Source organism: Thamnophis sirtalis, unplaced genomic scaffold (genome assembly GCF_051295495.1).
Source record: "Thamnophis sirtalis isolate CommonGarterSnake01/CBP01778 unplaced genomic scaffold, rThaSir2_p1.2 scaffold_4, whole genome shotgun sequence".
Taxonomy (NCBI): domain Eukaryota; kingdom Metazoa; phylum Chordata; class Lepidosauria; order Squamata; family Natricidae; genus Thamnophis; species Thamnophis sirtalis.
This window is the reverse complement of record NW_028261384.1, coordinates 29,258,592-29,280,304: the sequence shown is the minus strand read 5'-3', so window position 1 is coordinate 29,280,304 and position 21,713 is coordinate 29,258,592. Positions and strand designations below refer to the sequence as shown.

General features: G+C 34.1%; 1 protein-coding gene across 1 annotated transcript in view; it reads left to right on the top strand.

The window, feature by feature from the left end:
• The window catches only part of DNAJC1 (DnaJ heat shock protein family (Hsp40) member C1), a 109,755-nt gene that overhangs the window by 22,901 nt on the left and 65,141 nt on the right, over positions 1-21,713 (top strand). Inside the window, exons 2-7 of the mRNA XM_014056123.2 lie at positions 1,832-1,933; positions 2,606-2,652; positions 8,062-8,227; positions 9,557-9,651; positions 10,663-10,756; positions 21,109-21,199. Of these exons, the coding sequence (XP_013911598.2) occupies positions 1,832-1,933; positions 2,606-2,652; positions 8,062-8,227; positions 9,557-9,651; positions 10,663-10,756; positions 21,109-21,199 (595 nt within the window). The remainder of the gene's footprint in view (positions 1-1,831; positions 1,934-2,605; positions 2,653-8,061; positions 8,228-9,556; positions 9,652-10,662; positions 10,757-21,108; positions 21,200-21,713) is intronic.

Sequence of the window (21,713 nt, the reverse complement as noted above, 5' to 3'; positions counted from 1 at the left end):
TTTTTACTAGTTTCTAGAAGCATATAAACCTCTTAAAACCTACTCTATATTGGGAGAATATTCATTGATTTGCATGGAATTTAATTTTTAGTGAGAACAAATTTATGTTCAGGGGCCTTCATAAATGTCCTTAGGAATGTAGATTTTCAGTAAATTGTATTACTTCACTATTGTAGTAACATATTCTGTTTGAATTTTGGATAGGTTTTTCTTTATCCAACAGGTTTTGGTACTCATTCTCTCCATTAATTAATAAAAAATGTTTCAGACATTGCACACTTCCTATATGAAAAACACTTTAGAGTAGGAGCTGCATAAATGAAATTTTCAGGTGTATAAATCATATATCTTTTTCAAAAATTTGTTTTCTTGGCTTATATATGAGTATTGGATGTAGCTTCTCAATGCAAGTATGCTATATACACCCCAACCTATTTCCTTCTGGCCTCAAATATTTTATACTATGCTATAAATCCATAAAGTAAACATTGCTTTGTATTTGAAGGTTTGACAGACTAATTACAGTGCTGCTTTAATTGCCTTAATTTTGGTTTACAGTTTTAGAGGCTCTTTCTGCTTTGACTGTTTATAGTAAGTTTGTGCATATATACTGTATTTTAGAAAATGTTCTGCATGCATACATTGAGAATACATTGAGATATTGACTGAAATAAAACACATTTCTAAATTAAATCCTTAATTCTTGATTTTTAATTTTAATTTTTAATTTTAATCCTGTTCTAAGATATCTTTGGGTCTTGTCTCAAAGGTGCTCTTTCAAAAGGCAATTGGATTGTGTTTTTTCCTTGATGAAGAAGGCATTTCACCACACATCCAAGAAGCTTCATCAGTTTATGGTTCATGATTCACTGATGAAGTTTCTTGGATGAGAAGCAAAACATATTTTTCCTCAAGGGAAAAACAGTTTAGTTGCCTATTGAAAAAACACCTTTGAGACAATCATGACCTGGATAACTGAGAAAATCCATAGACATCTTGTGTGCTTGCGATCCCAAAATACCACTTATTTATCAAGGACTCACCAACTGAGAAATATTGAACTAAATTGATGTGGTGGTTCTGCATGCTACTCAGAATATTAAATCTTTGAATATCTTTGACACAATGACTATTAAATAATATTTTCCCTCAATAGTACATCAAATGGTATTTTACTCAGTTGTGAAAGGCAACAGGCACAGTGTCTCTTAAGAAAAGTTCTAGGAGTTAGATTCAGATACATCATTCTGTGCATTTAAAAAAAAGAAGTATTGAGATTTCCCCCAACATATAGTCAAAAGGCCTTTCAAGATTAAAGAATAAAATAAACTTGAACTTCAATTTGAGGAATTGCTTTTGTTAGTATTTTCTGTTTGTTTGAAAGTTCTACAAGAAATTAAAGAGATATAAATTTAGTAAAAAAACTACAGCTTTAGCAGTAGTGCAATTGTGGAAATAAGAAAAATCCTAAATAAAAGATCATATTTTTGAAGATAGACAGACATATTAATTTTAATTTATTCATTTAATCTCTTAATTATCATTGAAGATTTATTTGCTCATTTTAAGGAAACAAGTGTTTGAAAGTATACTGGCAAATACTGTCTTCTTGTAATGAGCACATAGTACTGAAACAAGTTAAAAGAGGAGAACAAAATTAGATTGACCGATTTTTCAGTCTTGTGGGCCTAACTGGCTGCATATCCTGGCTGTAAAGAATGATTGCTCAAATTACATTGCCTCAGGTCCCTGAGCTTGGTTGGCTGCCTTCTCCGATCTTAACAAGGTTCTGGAAATTCATTTCTGACAAAGTTTGCTTTGTGTTTTGTAGGATGCTCCATCGGCAGATATTAGGAAAGCTTATCGCAAGCTTTCATTGATATTACATCCAGACAAGAATAAAGACGAAAATGCTGAAACCCAGTTTAGACAAGTAAGTGATAAGTACTATTAAATTTTAAGTAATTATTAAAAATATGAAAAAATGTACCTCATTATGACTATGGCATTATGTTTAGAAATTTGGAAGCATTTAAGCTTTACTTTTTTCCTAAATATTTAAAGCAGGATTCAGATGAAACAAAACAAAAAGATGAAAGGAACATTATATAAAATAGAACCTTCTTAGATGTCTTAAATTTGGGAGTTAGACATTAAGGGATCTTTTTTTTGGTTAGGACAAAGTCACAAGCTATACTTTAGGAAATGGAAAGCAAATATTTGTACAAGATTTGGTTTACTTGTACCTTAAAATTAAGTTCTAGTTATGCTGAAATATTTTTCCTCACCACTTCACATGGAATCTGGTGGTAGATTTTATATTGTTGAACCAATAAAATGTTTTAAAATGTTTAGAATTTTTATTTTAGGCTAAATAACAATTAAACTAATATTACCTTAATTATGGAGAAAAAATATTTAAACCCTCCAAAGATGAAATATTGGTAGAAATGTTTTGAGAGTTTTAAATATTTTCAAGAAATGATTTGTATTGTTCTTTGTTTGCTTTTTAAGAAAGATAGTCCAGCATTTTTGCAATTTTACAGCAAAACTCGCTGGTTTTTCAGTGCAGAGTTTTTGAACATAAAAGTACCTTTTATTCTAGTTGGTGGCCATATATGAGGTTTTAAAGGATGAAGAGAGAAGGCATAGGTGAGTTTATTTTGAATATATTTCAAAGCAGTATTTTCAAGTCATGTAGCCACTAACATGAGCCAGGATTTCAGCTCTTCTTGCAAGGACTATGGTTTGTTTATGATTGTTACATACATTTCTAACTGTTGCTGAATTCTCAGTAAGTATGAATGGGTTTTCTTTTAGGGAACAGAGTTTCTATAATTGCTCACAAAACGTATTTGGATTTTTCAATTACTAACACATTCTTGTTTAACTGTTACTTTTCTGATTGTTAATTTGATCCTCAGAACAATTCCCCCTGCCATCTTCAGGGTTTCCTCACTCCCACACCTATTTTATCAAAATGCATAGATTTAAGAACAATGAGCAAATTTAGCTTTCAATTGTTTTATGTTATTCAATAATTTCTTTAATGGGCAAAACACAGTAAATATTTTTACTCTCCATGAGAAAAGAACATAATCAGGCAATCACTTATGCTTGGTTTGCTTTTCTCAATTCTTGTGGAATAAGAATCAAGACTTGCACAGTTTCTTAAGATGCTCAATTTAACTATTGGTGACCTAGATATTTTGGGGAAAGGAAGAAAAGGCTTACTACCAGCATAGGAGATCTATTTAAAATATCTCTAGGTTTTCAATATTCTGAGCAGGGGTGCTGAATGTTCTCTAGGGGTTCTTGGCTTTGTAGAGGCCTTGGCATGACTCCAGGTCTCATAGTAGAGATTATCTACTTTCAGATAATCCTCTGTGTTGAAAGAGCCAAGGAACAGTGTTCAGAGGAGTTTTGGTGATTTTGTGTATGGTTTTTACCCTGCCTCCTACTGCACTCTTTCAGCTTGGAGTCATAGATCAAGAAAGTTTAGGAAGTTAAACAATGGGGGGTCAATGTCTTGTGTCAAATGGTTGCAAAGGTATGAGCTACTTTAAATGCAACTTCTTGCCACATACACATATGTGTGCATCATTTTTGCTATTTTTGTATTGCTTATTTTATATGCATATTATTCTTTAAGCTGACTAATACTAAAGATTTAGATTCTAAAATTTTCAGCCATATTTCTTTAATACAGCTGGAATGTCAAGGAATTGCCTTTTGTAGTTGCTGGCCATGGATGTTAAGTTATTTAGAAGTTTCATGTAAATATCTACACATTGTGCTCTTTTTAATGCAATTACTAAAATTATGTTAGAAATGTGTGGCATTACAGGAGTCCAATCTCTGCCCATCTTTAAGAATGAGTTACAATTAAACAAAAATTAAATTTTATGACACTTTAAATGCCTCCAAATCTCTTATGATGATCTCTTCCATGAAGCTAGGAATATGCAGTAGCAGCAGGTGTTTCCTCTTAAAAGCAACAAACAAAACATCCATTCTTCTATGAGAAATCTTTCCCCAGGTATTTGCCTGCAGGAATTTTTGACTGTTGGTTCACTGATTCAGTTGAAAAACTGCTGGTGTTGATTACAATATGCAGGATATTTATCTTCCTTAAATAACAGCTAATCAAGAGACAACCAAGGCTTTTAAAATGTTTTTCTCACTTAAAAAAATATATTTTCCCAGTTAAACAATTCATTCATTTAATTAATTTCCTTCAGATTTGTTCGATTTAATAATATTAAAGTTTGAACATATTATTTGGATCAAAATCTTCAGCTATTTCAATTTTCAGCCTTTTTTTTGCCATGAACCAAATATTTTGCTCAGAGCGCAGCTGTTTCATTTATTTTATATGCTGTAACCATTTTAAATATCAATATTGTAAAGAAAGCCAGCATATTTGAAATATGTACCAGAATTTTTAAGAAATCTTGAGTTTTTGGTTCTAACTCTATTTGTTCAGAACCCAGTTCCCAATTCACAAGAAATTTGGACCATGGGTTCCAGAGCATGTGAAAGAGAAACTGGTACAAAGGGTGAACTTTTGAATTCCCCTTTGAATTGTTTACATGTCAAACGATCTGCATTCTGAAGTTGGAGGAAGATAAACAGTAGTTTGGAAATTGTTGCACAATGCCCAAAGGTTTAATATTCTACTGAACATAATAGATGAAAGAACAGCAGGAAAAATAATATTTTAAATTTCCATGTTCTCTATTACATGTGGATTGATAGTAGGAGTTACTTTCAAGATAGTTACTTTAGTTGCCAAATTAAAATGTAAATTTGGTGTAACTTGCTGCCCAGCTTTAATATGTAGATGATATTAAGTTTTTTTTTACAACAAATTATTTCACTTTCTTTAGACAAATTTTAAAAAGTATGATCCTAACATATTTATTTAAAAACTTTAATTATTAGAACAACATTTTTGATAACCTTTTCACAGTGTTCTTTTCAACTCATCAATAGCTTTTTAAAATTCTTGTGACCAAAATAATTGGTGGAGCACCAAAATAATTGTTCCTACACCAGTCTTGTATATCCTAGCACCTTTTTTTGTAATGTCTAGGTTTTTGCAACTACCATATGGAAAATATAGGTGTTCTGAAACTCATTTACATTCTCTCCCCCCCTCTCTTTCCCCCCCTCTCCCTCTCTCTCGCCCCCTCTCTCCTCCTCCTTCCTCCCTCCAAAACAAATGGAAGAAAAAACAATACAAAAAGAACAATGCAAAAGGAAATATCCTTCCCCACTCCATAAATATGATATATATCAACATCCTGTTTTGTATACATCCTTGTGGAAATGAAATGATGTTGAAGATTCAGTTATATTTGGTGATAGGTTTTCTAATCTTGTCACAGTTTTAATTAAAAAGTAGGGACTAGAGCTCTGGGTTTTTCATATGTGATAGCCAGTTACACTAAAGTAGCCTTGAGTTACCTAAATAAGAGGAACCAAATTTTTTGTTTAGTAACTGCATCTTTTGCAAAATAAATCTCTAGTTTGAATAAATATTTTAGGGGGAATTTAGGAGAATCTTATTCTGACCTATATTAGTTATGAATATAGGGAATTATTTTCTCTTTATGTAATTCATAATTTGAAATGAGGAAATTAGGAGAATGGGCAAATGGAGAGAACAGAAAAAACTGCTTGACAATCTGCTTATGTGCTTCATTCTTTTGCATGCCTTTGAAGTTTCATTCTATGTGATAGATTGATTTCTGCAAACAAGGGCTGTAATGAATTGTCTGTATACTTCCTAATTATCTAATTTCCTAAATGTGAAAAACAAGATTAAAATTATCAAAGCATTCTGACTAACTAAGGATCATTGTTTATATGTACTCCTAAAAATTAAGCAGACAGCTTAATTTTTAAATATAGTCTTTAATTGCCACAGAACTCAATTATTTATCTTTTGACAGTATATATTCTAAAAAGTGGGATATAATAGAAGCTATCTTCCCTTAAAATGGCCTGTCATGTGAGCCATAATGTTCATTGATAGTAAAATCAATAGAGCATTGATTCTGGAACTAAATCCTTGGAGACTTTTGTTCAAAATAGCGGACAGAGCTTGGTAAATACTTAGTGTTTAGTCTATTTTAGCATGTGAAATTTTCTTGCATCAAATCTGGAAATATATTAAACGTGTTTTAAGAGATATAACTACTATGATTATTGTTTTTATTTGTAATTTTAATTTGTTGAAATCTGTTTTTGAAGAACTTGGTTTGAAGAATGCCATACAAAATTTAAAAATACATGAGTTGTGAATTGTGCAATTTTTGAAAAATAACTGTACTGATTTCTTGCTTATTAGTGACTTATATTTGTTAAATGTGTTGGAATAAACTTCTATTTTAGTTTAATTTCTGTAATTTTAATCTGAAATTTCTAATTCATATTTAAATTGTACTATTTTTTGTTAACTGTATTTCAATTTTAGACTTGATATAATGTAAAAAAAATTAATTGTTTTTAAAAACCCATTTAACATATTAAGATAGTTTGAATCTCAAAAAGTGTTGAGATTCTTTTTATTTTGGGGGGAGAAAATGGTGAAAATTTATACAGGTTTACTTGAAATCAAATCCACTGAATGCTATGGAAATTGCTGGTGTGTTTAGTATTGCAATTTAAGTCTTTTAGTAATGGTATTGGCTAAAGACTTCAAGTGAATTTATAAAGCTGTATTTTATTTTGTTTTTTTAATCTTATAGATAGCAACTAGCATAAGGTTTTATCATATGTGTTCTGCTAACATTTAACTATAGAAATAATATGCATTTTGCTTGATGAACAGTATGAGCTGGGTATTCAATTAAAATTTGATTTGATTTTTTTAAATAAAAATATATTTTAAAAGTTTGACTTTCTCTGTTAAGATATCTCCAAGGTATCAATTTAATAACTGTCAAAGTAACTACTGCAGTTGTTGCATTTAAATTGATTTACATGTCAAGACTGGCAGTTTAGCAGCTGCACTATTATTCCTGGATCGGTCAATTTACTTGAGAAAAACCTACTACTGAGTCCTACTGACCTGCATGACAATATAGGCCCTATTGCTATTCCTGTAATTAGGCCTGCGACTAACTCAGAATATTTTTAATTAAAATATTTTGGTCAATGTGTTGCACCAAATTAGTCCTTTAGTGCAGATTTAATACTTGAAATAGTGTGATTAGAATATTCAATGAGCTGTGCTCTATTTAGGATTAATTTGAGCATACAATATATCTCCATTTGAACTGTTTTCAATAATAGACTTGTCTGTTTTTTTTCAGAGAAAATTATTTTTATGCATTTAAGAAATTAATATTGTCTGGCGGGTGTTTAAATCATCCATTTAAAACACAAGCAAGAGTAAATACAAAAAGAAATTATCCAAATTATTTTTAATGTGAAGTAATGCAAAATCAGCCTTTAAAATGAAAACTCTTACTAGGCTAAAGTTATTCTTTTTTATATTTTTAAAATGACAGTTTGTTATTTTTTTTTAAATGTTCACAATTAAATTACTAGTCATTCCTAAATTAGTTTCCACATCAAAGTTTTTAAAAACTAAATATGTTTTGGAGAATTAAGGCTACTTCTACATATGGCTATAAATAAAGAATTATAGCCAATAAATGATTTTGATGGTCTTTGCCTTTCCACTTACAATCATCCTTTTGTAATTCTTTTATTCTCAGAACATGACCCTTGATTGGCAGGTAGGCTGAACACATGTGGCTTATTGTTGAGAAAAAAACACTTCTCCAGTGAATCAATTGGGGGAGCTGTAAGAACAGTAGAGTCACCATTTTTAAAGTAATCGGTGGTAAACATTTCCATAGCAGTCTGGTTTGAAATTTTATCCTAGGAACCCAGATTAAATGTCGACAAATTGTAGGAGTTTGCTGTTAAAAACAAAACATCTGATGAGTGAAACAAAATAGCCATATCTGTCTCATTAAAAAAGAAGGAAATAGGTTAATTTTAAATGCATTATGAGAGCTTGTTTGTTTGTTTTTACTGCCCTAGGTATGATGATATTCTGATCAATGGGCTACCAGATTGGCGACAGCCTGTATTTTATTATAGGCGAGTAAGGAAAATGAGCAATGAAGAGTTGGCATTACTTCTGTTCATTATCCTCACAGTAGGACATTATGCCGTGGTTTGGTCTATCTACCTGGAAAAACAACTGGTAAGAAGCTTACTCTAAAATCATCAAGAATTGTTCAGCGTTTCTGAATTAAGCATTAATGTTTCATTATTAACACTGTTCATAATCTGTTGGGAGGCAAAGAAAGAAACAGGTAGCTCCAACCTGCAAATGGGGGATGGAATAGTGAGGATTGGAAGAGACAGCAGAGAAGGCTATAAATGCAATACTCCATTAGTGTACTGGAGGACATTGATGATAAGACAATGCTAAAAATTAGATTCTGCTCTCTGTCCAGTCAGCTTCAGGCTGTCTCTGTCACCATCTTGTTTATTGCTTCAAGTGGCAAAATGTCTTGGCACAGCTTGGGAATCTTGATCATGCCCTGCCTTTTATACATGCAGATATTCCACCTCTTGTCTGAATTAGCCTTTCAGATTACGTACATGCTGACAATAATAGTCCTAAAAAGAAAAGAAAAGAAAAAGTATTTTCTCCCTCCTTCCCCTAGAAGTTTTTTTAAATGGTTAAGATCATTTTGAAGTACATAAATATTTTAGCTTTCGTTCTAATATGAAGATCTCAGAGGAAGCAGAGTTGAAAAACCAATTCAAGCTAAATTCCTTTCCTTGATATTAAGTGTTTCCTTCTTTTCCTTTTCTCCCTTCCCATTTAAAAAAAATATACTCACTCTTAATGGAGGGTCTCCTCTGCACCCACAAATTGAAGTGTCTTTCAAAGATGATAAATACTCCATGGTTCAAATAAAAATGACAGAAATAAATGTTTTAAATACTGGTTTCTTCCTGATTACCAGAAAAAAGAACATTCTTATTTATGCTTGAATTTGGTTTTGCATTTTCAGCACTCTTTAGGAGTTAAGCCATCTGTATTTTTACAATATTTTCAGAACCACATTGTTACAATTTTGAATGAGAAAAAAAGTTTAAAAAGGGACAGTTTGATTAATGTGAATGTAATATACTTGACTGTTGGAGATCATATGTGTTTAACCATGTCCTACCCAAACTTGGGTAAATTACACAAAATTGGATAAAAGTTATTTTTCTTTGGATGATCACACATGAACATATTATCCTATTGCAATAAGGACATTTAAATTTACTTTAAAAGTTTTATTCTACTTTGGGTAAAAAAACTTTCTGAAAAGCAGTTTTGTGTAATGAAGAAAAAAGTTTGGGAAGCAGTGTTTTAAAGAATGACTATCACAGAAACACATTGCTAATGATTTCTTTAAAATAATTAGCAGTCCTCTCCTGTTTTATTTTTACTTTTATTTGCAGAGTTTTCCTAACAATTGTGGAACCCTTCTTTCTTTCTTTTCTTTTCTTTTCTTCTTTTCTTGCTTAGGATGAGCTGCTTAGTAGGAAAAAGAAGGAGAAGAAGAAAAGGTCTGGAGGAAAGAATAGTGATGAAGTGAAACTTGGTGTAGAGAAGAGTGAAAGGTGGGAACTTAGAAAATTCTTCTGGAAGAATGCTCCTTCCATGGAAGAGGAGCAAACATAGTTTTTGACATACCAGGCACTGAAAATAGGATTTGGAAATGTTTTTGTTTTTCTTGAAATGACTCTTAGAAGAGTTATATTTTATTTTTTAAAAAGTGCTGAAGATAGAGATAATGATAGAAATGGATTTAGAAAGTATAAAGAAATGAATATACAGTGGAAGAATTTTCAGGGAGCACCGAAGTCTATATAGAACTTTAATAAGAAACCATTAATTTAGGTTTTCTTTTCATTTCAGGAGAAGAATTAAGGGAAGACTGATATTCAGTGGTATTACATAATACCTGATCTTTGCTATGGTCTTTGCTATGAGTCTCTCATTACTTTTGTCTGAGTTTTGTCTGACACAGTTTGCTTTTAAAAGTAAAAGATTAGTAAAATGTTTTACTTCCTTCTTTACTTTTGGAGCCAGCAAACCATGGGGGTGGGGGGTGGGGAATAGAGACATTCAGAATGCTCCAGAAGATACCATCTTTTCTTTTGTTGAATTATAGAAAGAAATAAAAGGCTTAAATAATTCACACAGCAGGAACATGAACTGAATCAATGCAGGGTAAAAGAGCAGAAACCATTCTTCCCATCCTCCATTCTTATGACATCACTAAGTAATGCTTCAGTGAATGGCAAATGACATTAATTTTTACGTATTGGCTTGCTTGTACAGTATTCATAACTGGTTGTCAGCGCTTGAAACTGGTTTGGTGATGCTTAATATCCCTCCCTCCCTCTCTTTCTGCAGCCATCAGAAAAAGCTGAAGACTTTATTTGGAAAGATACAAACAAGCCTAATGTGCAAAACCAATCTTAAGACATATCTGTCTTTGTAGTTACACATTGAATGAAACTACTTACATATTCCCATGATAGACTATTGCTTACTTTGAACCTTTATTATTCCTAGTTGGCTGCAAAATCATCACTAGTATTTTTTTTAAACTGTGTTTTCTGTAGACTGGTGGAAAAACCACAGTGGAGGGACCTGCTTCCATGTAAAGTGGGAATATGGTTCTACACAACGGTAAAAGCATTGCCTCAATTATTTCAGGTAATAATCAAAACACCCTACTGATGCTGTTTTTGTGTATTTCTGTTTTTCTAAGTTGTCCCTATTTTTATACTCATTGCTTGTTGTAATGTCATTCTATTTTGATTGAAGAAATGTTTTGATGTTGCTAAACATGGAACTTCAATCATTCCTATATCTATAAACATGGGAGGCATTGAGAGTTTTCCTACATAAGTGGAAAGACAAAACTATCAAAATTAAATCTAGGTAAAATAAATTCAATTATTAATTTTTTCCTTTTGTATCTCTTATTTATTTAAATTATTTCAAGGATCTTTAAATGTTTAAAGCTGTACTATTTGGAAAACAGCCTCAAAAGTCCTTCCAAAAGCAGTACATGCTATTTGGAGAAGGGTGCAGATGGCCACCAGAAGAAGGCCTGGTATAGCCGGCAGCTATTTCATATAGGTCCAGGTCAGACATGCCTCAGCAGCAGCAGGAAAAAGATGGAAAAGATCAGTTGAGTGTGCCCGATCTATGGAGCCCAGGACAATGTGCTGGCCTTTGTGCTGTGGTGAGATGGCACTCCTTGGCAGCAATGTTGAGGTAAAAATAGAGGCCTTGGGTGCTGGGCCAGCTGGCTGAGACTGCTGAAAACCCTAGTCCTCAGTCCCAGCTGAGGAATATTGCTGTGCAGGGTAGCCAACAGGGTAGAGATCTGTGTGTGTATGGGGTGAAGGGAAATAGACAACTGGGGAAAGTTGATAACTTTGGTTGTCATTGTATGCTGATTGCCAAGCATCAAAATTTTAGCCACTTACTGGGAGCCATAACTTTGGGGACATAAGTACCATTTGTTCAGCATCTCCATAATGTTGAACAGTTGCTGAATGAATGGACATTAAACAAAGATTACCTATTTAAAAAATCACAAGATCATTCTCATTTATCACTTACATTTCCTTTAATTTTAAATTTCATCTAGCTTCTTTTATATATCCAGTAAAATTCCACAGTACTCCGTAATCATAGTCTTGTTGAGAATTGTGGAATTGAAGTCCAAAAACTGGAGAAGGCCTAGGTCTGTGATGGCGAACCTATGGCACGTGTGGTGGCATGCAGAGCCCTCTCTGTGGGCATGCGCGCCGTTGCCAGCTGCTCTTTTGGTTTTCGATGTGTGCATGCACGCCAGCCAGCTGATCTTCGTGCATGCCGGGGGACCAGAAACCTGAAGACCAGCTGGCCAGTTCAAATACGCACAGTGACCACCTATGGGTTTCCAGCGCTCCGGCACGTATGAAGACCAGCTGCCAGTAAACCAAAAGACCAGGTGGCCAGCGCTTGTATGCATTCAGGCAAGCTGGTCTTTGATTTTCCGGGGCTCCGGCACACACCCCAGTTTGGGCACTTGGTGCTGAAAAGGTTTGCCATCACTGGCCTAGGTTGTGGACCTTCTCTGCTAAGTTGACTTCTAAACTATTGTTATTTGATAAAGCAAACTGTTGCTGGATATCTTAAAAACAATGTAAGACTGCCTTACTGAACATGATGTCCTCCAGATATGCTGGGATGGGGACTCTCAGTCATGATGGATGGTAATTATGGAATTGGAATGGCAAAAGATTAGAAAAGCATAGTGTTGGGGAAGGCTGGATTATAGAATTTTTGCCCTCTAGGAACAGGGACACTACAGCTATTCCAGACTTGTTATGAAGTGGCCTTCCTATTAAAATTAGAGGATTTGTCTTTCTTTGAAAAGAATGTAAGCTCTGGCAGAAGACAAGGGATGAACTCAATCAAAAATGGGTAAGAATTGCTATTAAGGCCTACCTTCAAGCAATTCATGTGCCGAAGTGTCAATAACTGTCCACATTAATTGCCTCTGCAGATAATCGACTAGTGGCCTGCTTTAAGGTATGCCATCTTCACTTAGGGAAGGAGAAGACTGAGGTCCAACTGAAGGGTTGTGCTGAGGAATTGTGGATTTCCTGGAAGACAGAATTGCTCACCTTTGTTTCCAGTTAGATGCTAGTGTTGTGCTGGTCCCGTGGAGACCCATGGGTCAGGTGCTTGCTTTGTTATCTGGGAACAGTTTGATCCTGTTATTCCTGAGGAAGTGGGCAGGATCCATGTCCCTCCTGGCTTGTGAAAGCTTCCTGGGAGATGATATGCTAGTGGACTTTTGCAGTGATTAATGCTTCCTTACAGGAGGAGGTAGTGCTCCAGCACTTGAAGGAGGCTATGGCCGCTCTGTTTTCAAGAAGCCATTGTTGGGTTCCACCTTGTTGGATAATTTCAGACCTGTCTCCAATCTTCCCTTTTGGCGGAATGTTGTTGAGAAGGTGGTGGTTGCGCGAAAACTCCAGAAGTTTTTGGATGAAACAAATTATCTAGACTCTTATCAATCAGGATTCAGACCTGGATATGGGATAGAAATGTCTTTGGTTGCATTTTTTGATTATCTCTGATAATTGATGCCATTGATCATGGTATCCTTCTGGAGTGACCTCAGGGGTTGAGAGTGGGAGGCTTTTCTGGTTCACTTCTTTCTTCTGTGGCTGCTCTCATTCTGTGTTAATAGGAGATGAGAGATACAGCCTTTGCCCACTATTTTGCGGGGTCCCACAGGGATCAGCTCTCTCTCCACTCCTATTCAACATCTACGATGGGCGAGATCATCTGTCACCATGGTCTGAAATATCATCCGACTGCTGATGATACTCACCTGTACATCTCAGCCCATGGTGAGTTAAGGGATGCCATGATCTCCCTCTCACATTGCCAGGAGGCTGTAGGGAGCTGGATGGGGAGTAATGGGTTGATACTGAACCATGGTCAGACTGAGTGGCTCTGGGCTTGGGGTTCTTTTGTTCATGGAGAATTGCCAGCTTCAGTCTTGGATGAGATGGCACTGCCACAAATAGACCTTGTGTGTAATCTGGTGTTTTTTTCTGGACTTAGAATTTCTGCTCAAAGAGCAGGTGTTAGTCGTGGCCAGGAGGGCCTTTGTGCAACTGTGGGTTGTGAGCCAATTACACTCTTTCCTGGACCAAAAATTCCTACTCATGGTCACTCATGCCTTAATCATCTCCCATCTTGACTATTGCAACACCCTCTATAGAGGGCTGCCCTTGAAAGGTATCTGGAAGTTTCATTTGGTGAAAATTGCAGTGAGCCGTATGATTTTTGTATAGATATTGCTGTGCACATGTATTACCTCTCCTGCAGGAGCTGGATTGGTTGCTGATTTGGTTTGGGTGCAATTCAAGGTGCTGGTTGTCACCTTAAAGTCCTTCATGGCTTGCGACTAGGTTATCTGAGGGACTGTCTCTTGCTATTCACATGCCCCCAACCCATTAGAGCGGGGAGATAAGGAATGTCCTGTCCCCTAAGGAGATACATCTGGTGGGACCCAGATGAAGGGACTTCTCTGTGGTGGCTGCCTCCCTCTGGAATGTCATCTGCCCGGAAATTAGACTGGGCCACACTCGAACAGTTTTTTGAAAGCCCTGAAAACATGGTTCTGCCCCGGGGCCTAGAGAATCCGGAGCAGGATGGCGCTTTTATGAGTGTGGGAGGGTTATTATGTTATTGTTACTATTTTTTATTATGTTTATTTCTTTATATTGCGTTTTTATTTCCTGTAAACCACCTTGAGTCACCGTGAGCAAGTGGGCGGCAATATACATTTTCCAAATATTATATAAATATATTATATTTGCAAATCAGAATATATTTTCAGAGATTCACTCTTACTCTTGGACAAGACACAACATCACACAGTTATTTATTCTGTTTGAATCAATGCCTCATTAAAACATGGGGTTGTGGTAGTGATGATGTTTCAGAAAGAGAATAGAAAATTTTATTTCTTTAAACTTTTAAAGAGTTACATATATGTATTAGATAACAATGGAGACAATTCTTCACTCTTAAAATCAAGAATTTGCACTTTTTCCTTGTCCTCCAATTAAATTTGTTTTTTTCCTAGTGCAGTTTCTATTTCCATCATCTTCCCCTTATTAGCACTATTGTATCCCATCTTATTTTTTGAAGATATAGACGAAAACAAGTTTCAAGCCAAAGCTGGATTTGAGAATATATACTCTCTGATTGCAAGCAGAAGGCAGGGCTACCTTTTCATCCCAGCCTGTATCTTTTTAATGTTTATTGATATTAGCCATTAAATAGACTGACTAAATATCTATTTACACAAATCATGTTGCAAAACTGCTATTCACCTCTGTTAGTCATTTATCCATCTGAATATTTTCTATTACTCCTGTCCCTTCTGTTCTTTTCCCTTAACTCTAATACATGAAGGCACTTAAAATAATTAAGGTGGTTCTTTACTTCAGAAAACTGTTTTGTATGCATGTCCACAGGTTAGCTGTTGTTGTCATTTTCTTTTTCTTTGCTATGCCAGCTGTTCTCTAGGGTTAGAAGAAAAATGATGCACAGTTTCAAAGCACAATATTTTTGAGAGCTTTATTTTTAATTATTTTTTGGATGATGGGAGGAAGTAGATTAAGATGGATTTTTGAAGTGAGGAGAGCTGATGTGAATATTACCAAATGTCCCTAGCCAAAGCTTGGTTTTGTACATACTTCCAGATGCCATTTCTAAACAGTATTCTGATGTCAGGACATATTTTTTCTAACCTGTTTAGCACAGAGATATTTTTGTCCTACAGATGTAATACTGTCGGTTTTTTAAAGCATGTTTTTATTGAACAAGCCACAGTGATGAATTTACATATCATGCTAAGCAAAAAAATGGACCATATGGCTAAAGGTCCTTTGTGAATGAACCTACATTTGTAACCAATTGGTAGTGTTGGGCATTCATCGTTCATCCCAGCAGCTGTGTTAGGTTTTTCTTTAGTTTTTGAAGATTAAATCTAGGATGTTGTCTCTGACAGAACAATTTATTAAATCATGGCATGGATGTTCCGGCAGTCCCTGTTCTGCAATGTATTATTCAACTTGCATGTGTCATATTCTCTTTGAATTATTTGGATAGGTTGTTGTATCCTGGAATCGTGCAAAGTCTTCCTACTGTGATTACTTAATAAAACAGCCTAGGTGCCTCAAACAGGACAGTCAACCCTAGTACATATAACTAGTACATATAACTAGTACATATAACTACTGAAGCATTTTATTAGCCAATCTAAATAGGAAAACGTATTCCCTCATCCTGGATCTGATGCTAAAAAGCTGTTGATTCATATATTTTATTATATATTTTTATTAGCTTTCACATACATTTAACTAGAGGGACGTGGTGACTCAGTGGCTAAAATGCTGAGCTTGTTGATCAGAAAGGTTGGCAATTCAGCAATTCGAATCACTAATGCTGTGTAACAGACTGAGCTCCCGTTACTTGTCCCAGCTTCTGCTAACCTAGCAGTTTGAAAGCATGTAAAAGTGTAAGTAGAAAAACAGGAATCACCTTTGGTGGGAAGGTAACAATGTTCCATGCTCTTTCGGCATTTAGTCATGCTGGCCACATGACCACAGAGACATCTTTGGACAGCGCTAGTTCTTCAGTTTTGAAACGGAGATGAGCACCGCTCCCTAGAGTTGGGAATGACTAGCATATATGTGCAAGGGGAACCTTTATCTTTATCTTTTACATTTAACTAACATGGATATTGTATACTATGGAAGCATCATGTTTCCACTCAGTTTCCCAAAATGTACCTTTTTCTCTGCATTTATACCTCACCTACCACCAGTTTTCACATTCAGGAATTGCTAAGGAATCCTGGATACAATCTGCAAGATTTTTGTTCTGAAGAAAGAGTAGTTGTATCTTGCTTTAAATTGTCTTCTTAATGAAATATTAGGTGCCACTAAAATCTTGTTCTGGCAGAATGATATGGAAATGGAAAAGCTGCTCTATATCAAATCTTGTTTTGACCACGGTGAATGAGAATTCTCCTGACCTGTGTAAAGATACGTCAGGGAAGCTCAGCACTTATCCAGTGTTGAATGAAATAAGTCTGTCTTTAAAGAATCCAAAATCTTGCAGTAAAAAAAGGAATTGATTTTTGCTTTATTTCTTAGGGAAGGAAGCAAATTATAACAAAATGAAAGCAGTTTATTTTGAAAGCTATATATAGTTACAAGATTGATTTATACTTCCTGAAATTTTTAAATGAAAACTTGAAGCATTTCAGCAAATCTTATAATGCATTTAAATGGACTACATTTTATATTATGTTAATATATATTAATATTACTGCTCACCATTCTGAAATCTTCAAGGCTCCATAACATTTATGTGAGGAGATTCTACTAAAAACAGAACTACAGATCCTGCAGAAAATTTTATGATCCTGAAGTAGGACTATTAGCAAAGAAGATTGTTTAAAGAGCAAATCTAAAGTAAAATACAACTACTAAAGTAAAATCCATATTATCTTATCCCAAAGAGTGAAAAGAAGCTCTTTTATTCATGCAGTAAAATGCATGTTGATAAAATACCTTACTTGCATGAATCAGTGTTTTTAAGATGGATATTTTTTGTATTGTAGTGCTACATTGTTTTCTTTGTAGGGAGAAAGTTTTCTGTTTATCTGTCAGTCTATCTATGTGCTTTGATTATCTTAAACATTTTTCTCTAGTGAAAATATTTTACTGTATTGTTTGTATGAATTAAATAATTAGGAAAGATAGTTTTTTCTTTTATATTTTTTCACTGATTAAAAAAATGTTAGCGCATCTTTATTTGACATTCAAATAAACTCTAAGGTGGTCAAGATTTTAATGATTTATTAGTTTTGATGCTGTTCAGTTCTATAGCTTGTTCATTAATATGGGAGATACATGTGGCCAGTCAGCAGTGGTTTTATTTTATTATTTTTATTTGATCAGTTAAATTGCAAGTAGATTCTCAGCCTTTATATGGAAGCTCAATCTCTTTTTATGAAGATTTTCATCCAGATTTGTCATTTTTTTCCATACATACACACACAATACACACACACACACACCTTCAGACCTGCATGGTAGATTATAAACCATAACCAATGAAGAAATATTTTGCAGTAAATTGATATGAAATAGTGATAAGGAGGAGGAGGAAGAGGAGAAGGAGTTAGGCAGCAGTATCTAGCCAACTTTGACCTATTCTAAAAAAAGGTAAGCCCAGCGAGGCCTATTTAGTATGTGAGTAGGGGCAATAAAGTAATTTTAATGTTGTGTCAGATGGGAAAGAAAACAGTGGCAAATCACTTCTGTACTTCCAACAAGAAATGTACACAGACATGTCCATTGTCATTAAGAATCAAGTTCAATTAAGAGATTTTGGGTTTATTTATTGTTGTGAAATATATTGAATAACTATGTCTAAGTAACACATCATACTTACTGCTGCATATGTTTGTTGTTAGATAGATAGATAGATAGATAGATAGATAGATAGATAGATAGATAGATAGATAGATAGATAGATAGATAGATAGATAATGATGATAGATAGATAGATAGATAGATAGATAGATAGATAGATAGATGATAGATAGATAGATAGATAGATAGATAGATAGATAGATAGATAGATAGATAAACAAACAGGCAGACAGACAGACAGACAGACAGATAGACACTGAGGCTGACTGACTGACTTGGAATTTATAAATTAGATTCTCCAGGGAAAGTAGTGTTATTTGAAATTTGGTTAGTTGGCAGTTCAGCATAGAAATAATTGAATGTGGCTGATCAGCTTCATCCCATGAAAAAAAAACTATTCCTAGTAGCATTATTAATCTTTAATCATGGTGTAGTTAATGGAAAGTATTTTGAATTTTTGTAAAATAAACATAAATATGCTGTAGATTAAGGATATAAAAGAAATTGGCAGTGAATTTATGTTTGAGCAAAGTGACTTCATTATAATAGAAATGGCTACCCAGAGTTCAATTTTGCAAAATAAATAAATAAATAGAAATGTCAAGAAGGATGCATCTGAATTTTCAGATTAGAAAAACTGATTGTGAATAACAGATTAAAGGTAAAAGGATAGCATCTATTTGGTATTATTTTAAAAAATAAGTAACTATTTCACATTTAATGTTGGGTTTGCAAATCAGGTTTTGAATGAAAAAAATGTTTTAAGTGAGAAAATACTAAGTGAAATTCACTTAATTAGAAGTTGAAAATAATGAAAACTTCTGAATATAAACTGAATACTATATTTTATGGCTCTTTACCTATCAAAGTGATTTGCTTACTATTTGTTTTAATAGAATGATAACACTTAAGAATTTTCTATTTTTGGTTATTGCTTTGATGGCTATGTGCCAAGTAAGTGTTGATTCTTAGCATTGTAATCTTGTTGATTATCCTTTTTATTTATTTATTTACATTATTTATTTATATAAATTATTATTTTTATTATTTATATATAATTTAAGGTGGTGAGCATACCTAATATTCCTTCCTCCTCCTATTGTCCCACAACAGCTCTGAGTGATGGATTGAACTAAAAGAGAATATCAGTCACCCTGCTGACATTCATGTCTAAGGTGTGACTAGAACTTACAGTCTCCCGGTTTCTAGCCTGGTGCCTTTAACTCCTAGACCAGACTAGTTCTCAATATAGAAGTAGGAAACTTTTTCTTACCTTCTGCTTTCCCCAGCATTACATTAAGTCCTCGCATGTATTCAAAGTGTGATCCTGGTTAATTGTGCCTCTAGGTTGATTTATTTAATGATCTATTTGTTTGCTTTCTTGGTTTCAATGTATTGCCAGGAGTCTTTTCCAATATTAAAGTTCAAAAGTATCATTTTTCTATCCTGCTTCTTTTAATTTCAATTAATCCCAAACAATTCATAACTTTTACCAATTCTGATTATTGAAAACTTTATTTGTTTTTCTCCTCTATTCTCTCATTTTCATCTGCGCCTCACTTCCAGTTGCTCCATGATTGACACACTACTGAGATTGACAGATACCCCTTGGAGCCTGATGTTTAGAGGTCACATAAGCAGTAATAGATTCTGTTCCAGAATTTAGCATCAAATATTGGCTTTCAGTGTCGGAAGGGTTAGAGTTAAATGCCAATTAACTCTTTCTAACCTGAACTCACAAGCAAAGCATCCATGCCTTATTGGTTTTGTGCTTTTGATATAATCTCTAAACCTGATTGAGGAAACTTATTTCTGATAATGTTTTGGTAATTTAATAACATGAATTAAGGCTCCAGATTGTATCCAAATATTCTTATATGAAATTGGGCAATTCAGAAAAGTAGTGCTACATAACATACAGTGCTAATACCTCTAAATAGCTTGAATTTGTCTTATTTGGGAAGTATAAACAGCAAACATTAAGGTTGTTATCTGAAATGTTTAATATACAATGTAATTCTTCTTGGATTGTACTTAATGTATATATTGTGGTTCTGTTTCTGTGTAGCTTGAAATATATGATTTGTGGAGAGATGATTTGTATCAAGTATCTCCATATGATTCAAAACATTATGTTGTAACCATGATAGGAAATCCCGTTTTATAACCTGTTGCAGGAAAGCCTCAATCTGCAAGGATAGAATTACCTCTTTCTTACTGCTTATTGACTTTAAATGGACATATTAGCCTTTGTAATTTATGTGTAAGCTTGTATTTGCTGTTGGATTTACCCTTCCAAGTGCCCTAGGCAGCTGAAATGAAAAGCTGGGTATATGCATTGGTGTGTGTGTTGGGGTGAGTGGGTGAAGAACCTGCAAGCTGGCTCCTCAACTTTTTACTTTTTTCCCTCTATTCTTTGGATCTTAAAGAAACCTTAATATAATTTTCTACTAACAGCAGAGAAATCTAAAACTGGCCATTAGAGTGCTAAGTGGCTGAGACATTAGGGCTGTTGTGATACATTAGCAGTAAAACAAGCACTATGAAAACTTTCATCATTCTAAATAGAAAGGTTTCTTCTACATTTCTTCTAGTCAGATAGTCATCTTAAATGCATCAGATATATCAGTTTGATAAATAGTTTTTGCTGAATTTACTTACAGTTGCAAGTGGCTTGACTGATCTTTTAATTTCCAGCCGACCAAGGAACTTGGCTAGGATGATTTGTTTAAATGATAATTGATAGAACGTCTTGCATACTGTAAAAACTAGTGGGCAATGTTGCATTTCAAATCTACAGTTCAACCATTTCATCCATTGCCTTTTCAATAATTAGGACCACAGTAGCTTGTTGCTAAAATACATCTTTAGAATTTGTTTTCATTATGCTGCACTGTTATTAAGAAATCTCACTCTTTAATTATTTTTTTTAAGAAAATAATTGCCAGGCTTGAAATAAAGTGTAAAACTTTAACATTATGCTTTTCAGAGTTGATCTCTCTGAAATGCTAATATCATTGCTTTTTCTTAAAGGAGGCCAGGCAATTCTACATAGAATATAAAGAAACAAAAGTGAAAGAGAAAGAAGAGGCTTTGGCAAGAGCTGAACTGGAAACTCTTCAGAGTGAGTATTTTTGAGTGCAGTTTTTATTGCATTTATCCTTTCTAAAATGGTATGTGTGGGAGGGAAGGGGGTGGGTGGGTTTTCCACCTAACTCAGCATGTCCCATTTTCTACACAGATGGAGTCTAACTGAAATCTAATTCTATAGATGGAGTCAGATTCCATCTGTGCAGAAAATGGGTTTACTAAGGATCAGATTAACTGCAATATGAAATTCCCAAAATTACTTCTGAATTCCTGTTGTCTTATTGCATCCAAATCAATTAATCAGGTAAGAAGTAAAGTTGGATCAAACAGCACAAATATATTAACAATTCCAAAAAATACAACTTTATATAAAGTCTTGAAGAAATAGTAGTCACTTAGTTTTGTTCTTTCCTGGGGAAAAAAATCTGATAAACTTTATAATAGTTCCAAATTGATGTGACTGCTAAGCATTATAAAATGTGCTCAAGATGATATGAACCTACCGAAAATGCTGCTATGCATAACTTCCTCACACAAGATGTGGTCCT